The following is a 17,050-nucleotide window of genomic DNA, read 5'->3' as shown; positions in this document are numbered from 1 at the left end:
CCTTTAAATACCCCACTGTGTCATGCACAACTTACCTGGGCTCCTATTCAACTGTGAAATACCTTCACATGACTAGACATATTGAGAACATTGTGGGATAATACCTAGAAAGATGGGGCTCTTAGATTCCCTACATTCGCAGTGCACAAAAATTGATGCACAAATGTTAAGATCCAGTACGCGTGGAATGGCTGTGCAGTGCTTCAGACTTTTGTTACATTCGCTATTTTTGGGGGAGGTGATGGTTTCAGTTGAGAACTTTGTTATAGTACACCCTTTCCATGGAATGAAAAGAATATTTAGTGGGTACATTGTTTTTCAATTACTTCATCTAGCCCAAGGAAGAGGCCTATATTTTCATGAAAGCTTATTCTGTCTGCCCAATAAAGGCAGATGCTGAATTTTTTACACAGACTAGTTCATAATTTACCCTTAGCTAGATGATTAATATAAGTTAAACTAGTTGCCACTCAGCGAGAGGGATACTAAATATTGAAACCAGGCGGTTCATACTAAATTCTAGAATTCATACCAAATGGAGGAGCACAGGCACCAGACAGTAATCCCCCAATAAGCACTGCCACTAGATAGCAGTCCTCTAATAGTTGAATAAAATGCAATAAGGCTTGACTTGCAAAGAACATGTGCATGTGGTTAGTATTATTGAATCCAGCCTGAGGGACAATGTTGGTAACTTTGGAAAGGGCACATTTAGAGTGGTGCTATGTTAAAAGAAACTGATTATAATATAACAGCAGGTAAGGTTGTTAGATTGAAGGCAACACCTTTCGCCCAAATGTTGTCTCCAAGTCGTAAATTCTTACTCATTAAGTAGGATTCCCATTGAGCTCTCCAACTAGAGGCATCTTGTTAGTGTTTCGGCTAAAACTGAGCTACTTCATGAAGATTATATTCATAATTTTGGATGGCATCAAAAACTCACAAGTTGATTATGTCCTGTATTTTAGGCACATTACAGACTTGCTTACTTAAAAAATATATGAGGTCATCAATTTGATTTGTCATGAAAGTTATGCAAGCCAGACACATATTGATGTATCTTAACCAGCATAAATCTTTCTTAACTCTCAGTCCTGGAATATTAGGATTTATTTTGTGAATTGCAGTAAATCTAGTGAATTGTAAATATCATAAAATGTGTCATATGTTTCTCATAAGCACCCTATACTTTCATTATGACCAACAACATTCTAAGATATCTTACACATTTTGAATATTGTTATAAGAAAGGTTGGTATCTTGAAATTTGGAATGAGTACTGAAGATGGAAAGAGCTCGCTATTGCCTGATTTCACACAAAGCACCAACAAAAAGAGCTAGCTGGATTGGCAATTTTAGACACAGTGCATAAAATGAAGGTTGAATGAGGAAATTGTGCTTTACTGTCTTTCAGATATCAGACATGTTTGCCTCTCTTGTGTATTTTACATCTAAACATTGATATTGCTTGTATAAGTGGGATCCTATTACTGGATCGTCATAGATAACATGACATTGCTGCTGTGAAAGTGTTTTCTGAAAGCAGGCCTGATGTACAGCTTTCTAAAGCTTCAGGCCCTTTCGGCACATATTGTGTGGAATGAGAACCCTCTGTTTCTTGTTATGCAAGGGCAATGGCTACAGAAAATGCTCAGGGTATTCTTACCATTGTAATAGTACTGTGTTCTTCTAATAACTTTGTAAGGTAGGATTTGTGTGCAGAATATTAAAACAGTTGACTTTCATTATAAATAGTTTTATCATAGCATGTCACCTTACCTGCCAGAAGTCTGCAACAGTCGCAGGAAGTGGGCCTTGTGTAGCAATATAGGCTGGGTTCCTAGGGTCATGATCCATCTATACAGATGAGAAAAAGAGGATAGATTAGATTTCACTAAATCTAGCATGGAAAGTCAGCTAAAGGTCCACTATAGACAATTTTGCAATGGAAGCGGGCAAACATCATGGTAAATCTTCAGAGAACGGCTATGCAATCTCCTCAAAACACTCCGCCCATCCCTTTTGAAGTGGCATGCAGCACAAACAATGGCCCTGTGATGATCAGCATCAACCAGACTTTGAAGTCTGGATGTGATGGCATAACACAGGTGTCAGAATATCCTCTGATATAAATATTGTGTATCGTTTAAACAAATGTAGCCCCCTTGGTGTTGATAATACACAATTTACGTCCAATTGAACAATATTTTTGTAAACAATGTTTAGGACACAATATTTACGTCAGACGATATTTCTGACTACCACATTCTGTCATACGACCGTCGTTTGACTGTGAAACGCAAACACTCTATAATTGTGCATTCTATGTCTGTTCTGGAACTATGACAAAAATATAGTAAACGTGGGTAAATTTTGTATTGGTCTGATATTCAAAATTAAGACTCAGACTTATTTTTAGTGGAGAACCCTAGCAACCTGAGGCCGGATTACTTAATGTGTTCAAATGCATGCACACAGCAAGGAATTTGATCTGTAACATCTTTTGTGCAATTACATTAGTGTACAAAATGATCCAGGTATAACCGCACAAACACATTCCATGCCGCAAAAACCTTGTTGAGGTGCATTTTGTTTTTTGCATTTCGACTGTTCTAGTGTTTGGTTTGCAAAGCAATTTCACTACAGAATTCAAATTGCAATTTTTTCAGGCCAATATGGATTATATGGATTTTGTGGACTTTACAATGAAAACTCTGAGTTCTTAAGAGAATTTTGTCAAACAGTCACGCTCTGGCATGAAAATAGAAATTTCAGTGCCAAAAGGTGACTGATTTAAGAGACAAATGTGTAGGTTTTCCACTGCTGAATCATCACAAAGGACTAGCACTGGTGCTTTAAACTTGTTTTTGACCCTTGACAGAGGAGCAGTAATGTCAAGGGCCTGTATAATTGCATTTTCAAAAGTGTTCCCGACGTGCCCTATGTTTTCGGAGCCTGTTAGGAAAGGAGGACTGAAATAGGATGAAAAGGCTTCCAGGCTAACTTTCCTCCAGGGTCTGGTCAGTTTCTGTTCATTACTGGGATTTTCATGTATTTCGGCTATTTGTAGAGAGAATTTCAATAGACTGTGGTCAGACGTGATTATGGGGATGGGGGGGCTCAAATTTAGGGATCCATTACGATGGCGGACTGACCGTAACAGTGAACGGGACCAACCGCCAGAGGTGCGGCGGTCCCGCTGTGCCCAAAAGGATGCGACCGCCACCCTGGCGGTCGCATCCTGCATATTTAACATTATGGCGGGCGGTGCTTTGTGCAGCACCCACCACAATGTCAAATATGCATGTTGTGCATTGGCATGCACAACGTGACAGGCACCGCGCGGTGCCTGCCACCTTGTGCATGCCAATGTAGGGGGTACCATAGGTACCCCCCAAGTGAACCCCCTCCCCCCACACCAAGGGGGCCCACAACGGGCCCCCAAAGCCAAAAACCGCATGATGCAGCCATGGAAAGGCCAAACTCCGCAAACATCATAATATGGCGGGTGGTTCCTGCTAGGCACCGCCACTATATTATGGCCCAGGACCGCATGGCAGACAATCGTAGCGATTGCCTGCCTGCGGAAAAGCAGCGGACGGTCTGTCCATCCGCCGCTGTGCCCCCCACCATTGTAATAGGGTGGGGGTAAATGGCGTGCGGGCGCGGAAAGATGTTAGACGGATCGCCACCGCCGGTCGGGTGGTGGCAATCCACCCGACATCATAAAGGCCCCCTTAGTGTTGGGGGTCATTAGTGAACAGAAGGTCGAGGGTGTGGCCAGCCAGATGAGTGGGTCCAGTTACCCTTTGTACTAGTCCCAGTGTGCTGAGGTTGGAGATCAGTAGGATTATGTCAGTATCAGAAGAAAGTTCTGCATGGAAGTTAAAACCTCCAATGAGAAAGAAATTGTCAGCTGCTAGGACATGTGGGGCAATGATCTCCGTCAAGCGGTTGGTAAAATTAGTTTTAGGTCCGGGAGATCTGTAGACAAGGACACCTCTCAAGGTTCCCTTAGTTTGTTTTTCAAACCTAAGAATACAGAGTTCAATCCATTCTGAACTGATGGTTTCCAGTATGCTGATCTTCAGTCTAGCCCTGAAGGCTATTGCTAGGCCGTCCCCTCTCTTATTGATACTATAAAGTCTAGTCAGTGAAGTGTCATTGACTAGACTTGATAGTCACTGAAGTGTACTGGTTCCCTGCTAACCAGGTTCCCAGCACTGTTCTTTCCCTAAAAATGTGCAATTGTTTACCCAATAGGCAAACCCTTTAGCACCCTCTGTAAGTACCTTGTAAATGGTACCCCAGGTACATAGGGTCTGAGGTACTATAGAGGGTCCCTAAGGGCAGCAACACGAATTGTGCCACCCTAAGTGACCCCTAACCAAGCAAATGCAAGAAAGCCATTACAGGCTCTGTGTGTTGGTGCAGATAAAAGTGAAAATACAATATGTCACACATCCCTATGTGCCATGTCCCCTACCACTGCATGTTCTTAATATTTTAAATTTATTTACAGCTTTTTTCACCTCCTACACTTTCAGGAACATTAACCACTTGCTATCTAATGGAGGTACTTTAAGGTGGTATTTTGCACTAGTTTTTAGTGATCGCTCATATTGTAATTGTGTTTAATTTAGAACATTAATTATTCTTCGTCCGTGGTAAATATAATTTGCTGTAAATAGCACATACAACAAATAGCGCATGTTGACCACAGACATGCAGTAATTAGCTTGTAATAAATATTGCATTATTTAATTTGAGATTCAAATGAGTCCGTAAATTTATGTGCTATTTACCCTAGCATTTGGTAAATACCACTTCGCCTAACTCAAAACCAAGGCCTATATCTAGTATCTATATATAAAGCTAGGTTTCACATTTCATTCACACAAAGAAGAGGTAATTTGCTTCAGTGCAAACATGCATATGAATTTACGACCTGCAAGATAAGGCATGACAAACAGATAGACAACTCTCTGTGGATAGAGTTGACCATTTGCCAAAATAGAGAAATTATCCACGAAGTAGAAACAATAAAAACTATTTGAAATAGTACGTAAGATAACAGTTGTGCCATTTATAAGCTCTGTAAACAAAAGGGGGTACTAGCAAATTCAAAGACACATTTACTAACATCAGAAGGATGAAAAATCAAGTAGGCCCAGATGAGATTTGAACCTGTGTACTTAAACTTCTTGTATCATATCAGGAGGATAGAAGGCAAATTCATATTAAGGACGCTGAAACCTCTGTCTGAACAATGTTATCAGTTATCTTAAAGCGGATGACATAGAAACCTGAAAAAGGTTTTGTAGCATTATACATCCAAATATTCAGATTCTTAATCTTGTAAGATATATTGATCAAGATAACCAAAAACTATGTTACTGAAGAGGAGAGAAATTTGAAATCTAGTTTAAATAAAGAAACCATTCCTTCATTCATTCAAGAAACCATCTGAAAAGCAGATGGAGTACGCTGCCCATAAGAGTGCACTGTTACTATCCTCGTATCCGAGCTCATGTAAAATGGAGGATAAAGTGAGGAAGGAAACTCATCAGTGAGGCCGCTCCATTCGTAAAGCAGCGGCAACAGCCATGATCTCAGGTAGGGAGCAAATCTCAACCTTTCTGAAATAGGCATTTTATTTTACCCTACTGCATATACATAGTTAAAAATGTGTGCACCCTTAGTTAAGTTGCTAAAACAAGGAAACCAAGAAAAACATGTTTTCTTTCCCTTTGGTAGCCTTGATTGATTTACTGAAAACCATGCATTTCAAGAAACAGCTAGTATATACAGATTAATTTCCCTAAGTCACTCTGGTTCAAATTTCATATTGGAAAGCCGCAGCCAATGAGCAATTCTAAAAATTGCCCTTTTGCTATGGGAGTATGCATCAGAGGCAATCATAAAACATGTTTACAATTTAAAAAGCATGCATTAATATTGTTATTTGCAATCCTGAGCAGAATATTCAAAATGACAAAGATGGCTAATGCGTACCTTTTAAAATAACCACCTGTGTTTTTTTTAATCAAAAGACAAGGACTCGGATGAGCCGCAATGATTAAAGTACTGCTGCCATTTTAAAAGACTTCTAAACACTCAAGCGCTCTGATTAATCAGAAAGGCCCACTCTTGCCATTTCAGTGCTAATCAGCGCCTGTCACAAAGCTGCAGTTAGGAACGTGGTAAAAATCTTAATGGGCGCCGTGCTGCAAATGTGTCTTCAATTTAATGACAACTCAGAAGCCGATCACAATTATTATATTCTAGGCACTCTCTGTTGTGCAGAAAACATAATTATGGACAGCAGCAGATAATGGGGGTGCAGACATGGAGCAGCAGGGCCAAGACTAGCCACCATTGGGGAGTGTGTACAGAACATGATCGTTACCATAAAGTTACTTCGAGTAGCCGCGTTGATGGACATTTTCAGACTGGCCTCTAGGGCAACCATGCAGTGCCAGAAGGGCTGGTCTGACAGGTCAGTCTTGAGCATTTTTTGTGGCTGTTTGTGGGACTATTTTATAGTCTGGTGGTCCGTTTTTTACTGTTGATTTTCCTTGCATTGTACCACAAACATTGCCTGTGGGGAGCACAAATGCAGGCAGTTTCCCATATCTTGCATAACAACGTATCTTCACAAGGTGAAAACTGCCCCAATTTGGAAAAGCTGGGCAATTTTTTTTTTTTTAGCTATTTGACTCGCTAACGGGGCCACATATTTTGGGGCATGGGACTATTTTCTGTGAGAGTGTAACGCCGGTGATTGAGTAGATCAATGTGCTAAGATGGAAGGAATGTTGGTAAAGTACAGAAGAGCTTCATTATAAAGGTTGGACATGCTCTTTTTAGCCAGCCTTTAAATGTTCTGAATAACAGAATGTAATATAGCACGGCTTATCGAGGAACAAGAACCTGTGTACATAAGGAATTCACAATTTAGGCGCAGGAGCAGCCCATGCAGGTAAGAGCAGTGAGACGATGGGGTGGGGGGACTCAGCAGATGACGATGAGGGAAAATTAATTATGTATTTAATTTTCCCATGTCGTTGTCTGTCGAGTTCCCCCCCATCCCGCCCCACTGCTCTTACCTGCACGGGCTGCTCCTGTTTAGGCATAGAGAAGCTGAAATATGATGGGCAGACTGCCGGGTCCAGCAGATAAGATAAAAGGCCATTATAGTGCAGTAGAAATGAGATGAAAGGAATGTACTGCATATATTTAGCAGTAAATATGAACAAAATGCAGTCCAGGTACAGCAGTATTGATATGATTAATAGAAAGTAGTGCAGGCTTAGTGCAGTATAAAGCAAATGAATAGAATGCATTAAGGGTATACAACAGTGGGGACAAAATTGAAAGAATTATAAAAACAAGATAAAAACAAGTTGCGGGTTTGGTGCAGGACAAATATGATCAATATAATTTAGTGCAGGTAACGTACAATAGAAATAAGAGGAATAGAAAGCAGTGCAGGAATACTGCAGTAGAGATAAGATTAACAAAATGAGATGCAGTAGAGATAAGATTGGAATCTAATGCTTGAATAATGCAGGTATAGGGCGGAAGAGATTGAAGACATACCAGTGCAGTTACTGCAGTGTAGATAAGATGAATTAAATTTAGTTCAGGTACAGTGAAGAAGAGAGAAGATGTGTAGAATTAAGTTAACTGTACAGTACAACAGGAGTACGATTAGAATGCTGTGTAAGTAGAAAACATCATCTCCCATTACACATAGGAGGTAGTGGAAGTATAAAGCAGAATTAGCTGGCTGACATGTGTGACAATATTCATCTAGGTGTATCTTCAAGCACCCTGAAAAAATTAACACCAAAGGCAATAAGCAGTTAAAAACATTGTATTGAGTGCCTAAGGGGCAGACTAATGGTTTCACTTATACTAGTATAAAGCTTAGGTTTCTTTGATATTTTACTAAATAGACTGTAGGATTGACTATATGAAATTTAAGCAAATTTGTGAAGATGTATGGGAACTTTTGAAAAGTAGGATATCTATATTAAGAGCGATTTTGAGTGCTAACAACACACTATGCGAGAAGGAGGCGGGACAAAAATAACGGTGTTGATATATACCAAATATATAGATGAGCTTTGGAAGGAGTTGTGTCGACATGGGAATATATGGAGTATGTGTAGTATGACTGCTTGAACAAGGTGTTTGTGAACGGTGCCCACAACAGGCCAAGCAGTGCATTTGAACTGATTTTCAAATGAACGCTGATTAATTTGTGCATTAGAAAAGTTTTGATTGACTATTTTTTTGATAGTATGAGTTTGAAGAGTATTGTAGCAAAATGTTAGCATGGCAAGTAAGAGCTAAAAGAAATGATAATTAAATTATGTTCGCGACTGACATTGCCACACAGGAAGCTTTCACAGTTCTTTGAGTCACTTTATGCAGAACTGATGAATTTTAATAAATATTTACTGAAACCTCCTTGAATAAGTTGAGCTGAGCTACCTACTTTATTTTTGGCTAAATAAGAGGATTTAGGGCCAGATGTATGAAGCATTTTGCAGGTCGCAAGCGGCCATGCATTTTGCCATGTACAGAAGGCAGTAACTTTTACCGAATCACATTTTGCTTTTGCGATTCGGTATTAGGAAGGGGCGTGTTTAGGGCATCCATTTATAATACAGAATAGCACTGGTATGTATGAATGTTTTGTGACTGGAAATGTGGTCGCGAAACATTCACAGTTACCACCAGCTTCGAGTTGGTGGTAACCCATTCACAAACTGGAAGGGGTCTCCAAGGGACCCCCTCCCCTTTGTGAATGTGGGCACCAACATTTTTTAGGAGAAGGCAGTGGTCCCAAAGATGACTGCCTACTCTTAAAAAATGAAAAGGTAGCTTTTCATTTTTATTTTTGAAATGCATCCTGTTTCTTTTAGGGAAAACGGGCTGCATTACAAAAAACAATATTGTTTTATTTAAAAAGCAATCACAGACATGGTGGTCTGCTGACCCAAGCAGGCCACCACCCCTGTGATTGTAGCCATTCACAATGGGTCGCAAATTGTGACCTGCCTCATGAATATTAATGAGGCAGGTTCCTTTGTGAGCCACTGCAAATTGCTAACAGTGTCAAACACACTGTTGTACATCACCGTTAGCGATTTCCTAATAGCGAATCGCAAAAGTTTGCTATTAGAAAATCGCAAACATGCAATTTTGAGCATCTGGCCTCATGAGAAAAAAAAAAAGTCAGGGCTAGAGAAGATTTTGAAAGATGCGACAAACCGTAATGCACTAGGCTCAGATGGTTTTTCCATGGACATATGGAGGCTTTTATTGAAATAGATTAAACTACCTTTTCTTTATCATTGTCATGAGATAATTCATTTCCGGAAAACACTGCAGTCTAAGGAAAATGCTCTGTGTTTTTTTTCTAAATCAGGGAAAGATCCTACACGCTCTGCTTCACATTGACCAATGTCTTTATTAAACTCAGAGTGTAAAATATACACTAAAGTTTTGGTAGAATGAATTCAGAATAGTACAACAACCCAAATGTATTCAGACTAACAAGGTGTGATTAAAGAACACTGGAGTAAAAAGAACATAGGAGACCTCCTAGCCTGGTTAACTCAGAAAATGCAAGGGAGCCACCACTTCTATGTCTCATAGCAGTTCAAGAAAAATAATTTGATTTAGTTCAATGGCAGTATCTGTGATATATATTAGATGCATTAACATTCCCAGAGATTGTTGCCACAGCTATAAACATTTATTTAAATCCTAGAGTTTCAGCAGTGGTTAAAGGTGGTAAAAGCAGGGAAATAACAATTTGCTAAACGACTAGAAAGGAGTGTCCCTGCCCCCTTTACTTTATGCTTTGTTTACTGAACCCCTTGCTGCATCACTGTGAATAAATGAGTCAATACCAGGGCACAAATCTGATATTATGATTAACAGAGTGAAATTATTTGCTGACACTCTTCTAGTTTTAACTAGTAACCAATAAGTAATTAAAAGTTTATTCAGCAACTGTTCAGGGTACAAAACCAAAGTACAGAAGTCAAAATATTGACGTGGAACACAGATCAAGAGACGGAAGAACAATCAATAGGAGGCATGGTAACTGTTGATAAAATCAGATACTGAGGGGTGAACATAACTTGAAAATGTGCAGAGCGATATTCTGCCACTTATGAAAATGAATCTACACAAATCAAAAAATAATTAAATTGGAATCAAAATGTGACATTGTCACTAATTTGCATCACTAAACCCAGATGTACTCATCCAATACTGGGTAAATGTTGTAAATGTCTTGAAGAAAGAATTGACCAACTTATCAGGCAGAATAAAAGCATCAGAATCTCCAGACAAATATTATACTGAGTGATCAACTCAGCTGTACTAGCTTAACTAGATTAATGAATATTACTAGATGGCCAGGCTGCATGATTTGGAATAGAGTAGATATCAAGATACTCATTTCCAGTTTTTGGGGATTCAATATATCTAAGTTTTTCGGAGGCATTGATACCTGACAAAAGTCAACTATTCAGAAGATTAAAAAAAATACATTGAATATAATTAGTGGTGGGCTTAATTTATGTAATTTGCAAAAGCGTAATTAAGCACAATTAGAGCTAGATTTTGTGAAATTGTGTAGAATTATACAAGAAATGTAACCCAGCATTTAGCACGGTTTACTTAGCTCAAAATGCACTTTTGCACTTTAAATGGACCTGAGGATTCATTTTCAGCTAAGAAAATAGCATTAAATTCCACAAAATGCAAACAGCAGCAGCCACTCGTGCTCACTATGTTTTGTTTTCCTGTGCTCCTGCAGTAGGAGTTTTGTTCCAATTTACTCATATTTACGCAAATGGATGTTACTGCATATTTTGGGGTTATTTTGCTTCAAAAGAGTAACATGAAATTATTAATATTACTCTGATTACTCAGGCATAGTTAAAATTTAACCCAGGCCTTACTATAATGCATCTTGCACACCTTTGGTACAATACCCAAAAGGCAAGCAAACGTCTTAGAGCCTGAGTACAATCTTGGTGGATGCGAAACTCCGTCACAAACATGACGGATATCCCGTCCGCCGCATTACAAGTTCCATTATATCCTATGGAACTTGTAATACGGTGGACGGGATATCCATCACGTTCGTGACGGAGTATCCCATCCACCAAGATAGTAATCAGGTTTAAGTTTCCATTATTTCACTGCAATGCAAGGGAATCATTTTTATACTTGATTCTGTCTGTCGTCTAAACCTGAATAATAAATGATATTATTTAAAAGATGTTATAGGCAGGATGGGTTTTATTCATAGCTTCTAGAAACTGTCACAGAGTATACATAATGAAATGAACATTCTACTATATCGTATTTTTAAATGAATTTTAATCCAATCGAGTATAAGAAGTTTTAATACGTCCTTCATGCCCCTTTTTAGCAGCTATTTATGAAATTGAATATCATTAGAAGGTTGCATCCCAAACCTTGCTCCATTACCTTTATGAGTAAACACAAGTTAAAGATATCAAAAGAAAATTTATATGACCCTCCACCACACTTATTGTAATCCTATCATATGAAGGGAAATGTATGCAAGTACATCAAGTTAAATGCCCCAGATGTTGTTATAAGGGTGTTATGTATGTGAATTATTGGAAAAAATAAAACTGCTAAACCACATTGGAGGAAACCAAATCATGGAAAAACTATTTTAAGGAAAGACAATTTTAAGGAAATACAAATAAATCCAAAAATAAAGAAAACATTTCAAAAGAAATACAATATTGAGGAGAAATCCAAAATGAAATTAAAATTGGGTCATATTTAGAGGTAATGAGGGATTTTTGGATTCAAGGATGGGTGGAGCTGAGGCAAAGAAAGGGATTTTTATAGGGTTCTGGGATGGGTGAAGTTTAGCGCTGGTGACTTTTTTTTAGAGATCAGGAATGGCATAAGGGGTGAAGGGTTTTTAGGGTTCACAAATTAATGGAGTTTAGGGATGGTGAGGGGTTTAAGGGTTCGGTGATGGGTGGAGTGTTGGGGTGCGGGGGTTTTAGGGTTCACAGATGGGTGGAATTTAGGGTTGGTGAAGGATTTTAAGGTTCAGTGATGGGTAGAGTTTAGGAGTGGTAAGAGGTGTTTAGGGTTCACAAATGGGTGGGATTTAAGGGTGGTGAGGGATTTTAGGGGTCCGGGATGGAAGGAGTTTATGGGCAGAAAGAGTTTTAGGGTTCAGGAATGGATGAAGTGGTGAGGGTTTTTAAGGTTTCAAGGATGAGTGGAATTTAGAGTAAGAAAGGTGTTTTTAGAGTTCAGGATGGGTGGAGTTTATGGGTGGTAAGCGGTTTTTAAGGGTCAGGAATGGGTGGCATTTAGTAGAAGTGAGAGTTCATTGATGGGTGGGATTTAGGTGCAGAGAGGGGTGTTTAGGGTTCTGGAATGGATGGAGTTTAAGGGTAGTGAGGATTTTAAGGTTCAAGGATGGGCATACACTCGTACTAGTAAAGTGTTCATGATTTAGTCACTGTTTTCCTTAAGGTATTAGACTAACAGCCCATTGTGAGTACATTTGTAATGGTGAGAGATACACTATCAAAGGAAGCAATAAACCAAAACAATTGTCACAACATGTAGGAAAGGCAATAACATGGTGAAAATACAGAGTGTATGCAAAGGCTTTTGATATACTGCATGTTTAAGTGCTTTTTTGCAAAATTGTTTGATATAACTCCATCCTTAAATTTTGCTTTAATAAAAAAACTCCATATAACATTTATGATAGTCAAGGAATGTCTCGGCTATTCCACAATAGGTTACCTGAAACCCTAGTTTGCATAATGTACAAAATTTATGTTTTTCCTATCCCATAACTGTAACACAAAGGAAAGTCTTTAAAGACAAGCATGTCCGGCTTTGTCTCAAAACCTTGTATTGGACTTGGCCGTCTCAGTAGGGTCAGCCCCAAAAGTTTTGGTATTTGGACAAAATATTGAGTTTTAAATATTAACTTACAGAAATATCTTCAAAAAAATATAGTAATACAAAAATATTGTGATGCAGAAATATAATTGTCAAGAATATTGATGTTTTCAGGTAAATAATATAATTGTCAAGAATATCCTTGTTATTAACATTGTTTTCAATTATATTGTTGTACAAAATATAGTTTTTTTAATTATCTGTATGTGTTTTAGGTCATATCATTCATGTGCTATTATCGCTTGTATCATTTATAATATTTTTTAATATAGTTTGTAATTTTAAGTGATTTATCATTTTTAATGTATTTGCTAATAGTAATTTATAGTGTCTCAGCTGGCCGCTAGGTTTGTAGGGGTATAGGGTGGAAATGTAATTAAGTAATAATTAATTAACATGGTGTGGGCTGTTGGGTTTGTGGGGGTATAGGGTGGGATAGTAATTAAGTGATAAGTAATGAACAATTAATTAAGAATTACTTATTAAATTGATTATGAATTATTTAAAAGGTGTTTTAATTATATATTTTAAAGTTTTATATTGGGTGAAGGCTGCTGGGTTTGTAGGGGTATAGTGTGGGAAGTTAATAAATAAATAAAATTAATTACATTGAAACTGATGCCCAGACTGAAATGGGAATAGTAACTTTTACCACTATGAAGTCCAACACTTTTCCTACTGTTGCACAGACTGGAGAGGGAATAGTACATTTTACCCCTCAAAGTCCAACATTTTCCCTTCTGTTGCACAGACTACAATGGGAATAGTATATCTGTTATTCCCAAACTTCAATTTTTTTAAAATGTTTAAATATATCTGTTATTTGTTAATTGGCTTAATTTATTATGTATGTGTATATATTTTTTGAATGTTTATCTCCTTTTTATAATATTTGAAGTAAATGTCTTTTTTGTTTTTGAATTGAATTCATTTGGTAATTTATTTAATTCAACAGACAGCGGAGGCATGGTTCTATCAATGCACAAAAATTGTGTTGTTCCCTATAGCTTAAAAGAAAACACATCTGATCAGTGCTTCCATGGAAGAAATTCCTTATAATCTTATATACATTTTTCTGAGCACTGATGTTCAAATAAATGTACAATCTTATACAAGTCCACAAAATGAAGCTATTTTCTTCTTTTTTTCCATTTTAATTGATAGTATTCAATCTTGACAATTGCATTCAACATCAGGTTCTTTTTCTTATTCTTGACACATTTCATAGTAGTAGCAAATAGCCAACACGTGGTACCACTGACTTTCTCAAGGCCTTGTTCTTAGAAATCAATTTCATCCAAAACAATACAGCACAGGTCATTGAAAACCTGATTTCTATGTCACCACATCCAAGCTATTTGGGGATTGAAACATGTACTGTGTAAATTCAAGATTGCAGATGGAGAGTGCTCCTCAGCAATAATATCCTTAATCCTAACCGGGGGATCATCGTTTGGGTACATAAAAACACTCAAATCACATAGATGGAACTAGCTAATGAGGGAATCCCCTTTGATCGAGACATATATCTTCCCAGGTATAATACAATCTTTTAACTCAATGGTTCTCCAGAAACGTAACTACTAATTTAATCAGTTCCCCACTATATTAGGTTTTACATCCAGTTTCAACAGTTTCACTTCCGTTTCCAAATTTTGTTCATAAAAGTCTTAGAAATTAGTGTTATTTTAGTACCTGAATCGAACAAAATCCTGACAGATTTACCATTAACCTGCACTATATCAAAGGGACCATTAGATGAACCCTCATCAGCTTGCAGTATTGTTACCTCCCCAACCAAGCTATCATCATCAACACCACCATCATCATCATCATACTCAATCTCCATCATGTAGTCTTGTTTGTAGACTTACAACACTTTGAAAAGTGACACTTCCGCCCACAATTTTTGCACACCACCTTCCAACCAGGACATCCCTTGTAATTGGCCCTGTGGCCTGCATTTCCACACAGGACAAATTTCCCTGAAAATGTTTTTGTAAACTCTGTACCTGTCTTTTCCTGTGTTACTGTGCCCCTAGTAGATTAGTCTTGCACTAATTTGACTGCAGCATTTTCTGCCTTATCTGTAACATAAGTACTACTATGAATAACCTCCACACACGCCTTGGAATGCTCATACGTTTTTGTTATGGTGAGCACTTCTTGTAAAGGATTGTCCATCTACCGCATATTCTCTTTAGCCTTCTCTAATGAACATCCCAACATAAATTGCTCTCTTATTCACTCCTCACAGGTACCACCAGAGCTACAGTTTGACTTCAACCTGAGCAATTCTGTTACATATTGCTCCCTTGACTCTCCTTGCAGTTGCATTCCTTTACCAAATGGATAGCACTCAAGCACAGTGCTCAATTTGGGCAGATAATGTAGGTACAACTTTTTAAAACAGATTTCGCATTCATTAAGATTAGCAAAGTTACCATCCAATAGGTGGGGAAGAAGCTCAAACACCTCCTGGCCTTCAGTGCATCAACAATGACATTCACACTCAGTACTGAGTGACGTGCCACAAACCCTTTTCAGGCACGGTATTTGTGGCTCATCAGGCGATGCTAAAAATAATGGGGATGCAGTGATGTTCTGCATGGCACACAGGAGGAATTAATAGAGAGCAAATGATTCAAAAGGTACAATGAGGTTGAACTTAGAACTCACTGATATCCGACACAATACCCGAGATATTGTCAGTAGGTCACCAACAGTATGCACAGGACAGAAAGAGCCTCAGACAGTACCAACCACGTGCAAATTGTTACAATTGAAGGTGCTGCAGGAGTGTCAGATGATCCAGGAAACACTGCTTTAGTATGCAAAAGAAATGCTGATTTTACCTCAAACGGCTGCAGAAACAAACATAGATTTTACGTCAAACAGTTCGATCAAACTGGCACCTTTCCAAAAGAAACACCAAAGAACTGAAGAAGGCAGCTACACAACCAGCACACCCTTGAAGGATTCCAATAAAGCAACAGGGCGTAGGGGAGGCACCTAACACGGGGCTACGGTCAGCGCAGTCAGAATCTAATGCACTGTGCATGCAGATACATCATGAAGCTTCTGTCAGAGTTGCCAAGCAACCAAGCCCCCGTGCACGAAGGCGCGTTGTTCGAGCGTAACGTGCCATGCACGCTTACACTTACTTAGGATTCCTTTGCCGGTGCTAAGGAACAGAGTGCAGCTGCAGTGAGGCCGACAGTGAGACAGGGGACGTTGCAGCCAGGAAGAAGTGAGGCTTGTGGAGTCAGTACACTATGCTTGTACACCTCTCATACTGCAACTGCCGCCTCGAGCCCCTTAGAGCCGTTGGCCGCTTCTGCCACCCATGCACCCTCAAGGCCTCTATTAGGAGCAAAAGTACCTTTTTATTATTGTTGCTTCGTCCAAACTTTTTTGCCACTTGAGCTGGGGCCCTATGGGGTAGGTCAAAGGTGGCGCCTCAATAGTGTTAATGTCTTGAGTTGCTGTGAAATGTACACAAATACATCGCTTGTCGCCAAATGTGAAAATACAATAACATATATTCCCAGAGCTTCAAGATGTTCAAAGTGTCTTTATTGAGTGTACAGCATCAAAGGCCATAACCATACTGGCAGCCACAAACAGGTCTGCTTCTCTCCTAACAGAATCCTTCATTCGAGGGGTAATGCGATGTTACAGAATCCCGCATCATCACTTGGTTACAGAACACCACAATTGTACAATAAGGCAAAAAAATATACCAGTAGAAAAAATAAAATAAATCTGGGCCTATTTTCATTTAATGTCTACCAAGTGTCCATGTGGCTCTTGATCCTAATATTCTGATGCATTGCGTCTCAAACAGGCTGTGAGTGAATAGGTATAAATATCACACTTCAGTGACTGCCTCGAGGCATGGCTGCCAAACAGAACAAAGGCCATCCCTGGGGGAGACTGAGGTTTGGTTTCCTTGACACATTAAATTCAGACATGTGAGACAATGATGCAGGAAGGATGCCATGGGTCCTAGCATAAATAGGGAAAATGGGTACCCATCTTC

The 17,050-nt window shown here is 38.8% G+C and overlaps 1 protein-coding gene across 1 annotated transcript in view; it reads right to left on the bottom strand.

Moving 5' to 3' along the window:
• Positions 1-17,050, bottom strand: part of PTPRN2 (protein tyrosine phosphatase receptor type N2) — a 2,166,812-nt gene that overhangs the window by 69,279 nt on the left and 2,080,483 nt on the right. Inside the window, exon 17 of the mRNA XM_085631955.1 lies at positions 1,780-1,857. Within this exon, the coding sequence (XP_085488081.1) occupies positions 1,780-1,857 (78 nt within the window). The remainder of the gene's footprint in view (positions 1-1,779; positions 1,858-17,050) is intronic.

Source organism: Triturus cristatus, chromosome 10, assembly GCF_964204655.1.
Source record: "Triturus cristatus chromosome 10, aTriCri1.1, whole genome shotgun sequence".
Classification (NCBI taxonomy): Eukaryota; Metazoa; Chordata; class Amphibia; order Caudata; family Salamandridae; genus Triturus; species Triturus cristatus.
The sequence above is the reverse complement of the archived record's forward strand: the minus strand, read 5'-3'. Positions and strand labels throughout refer to the sequence as shown.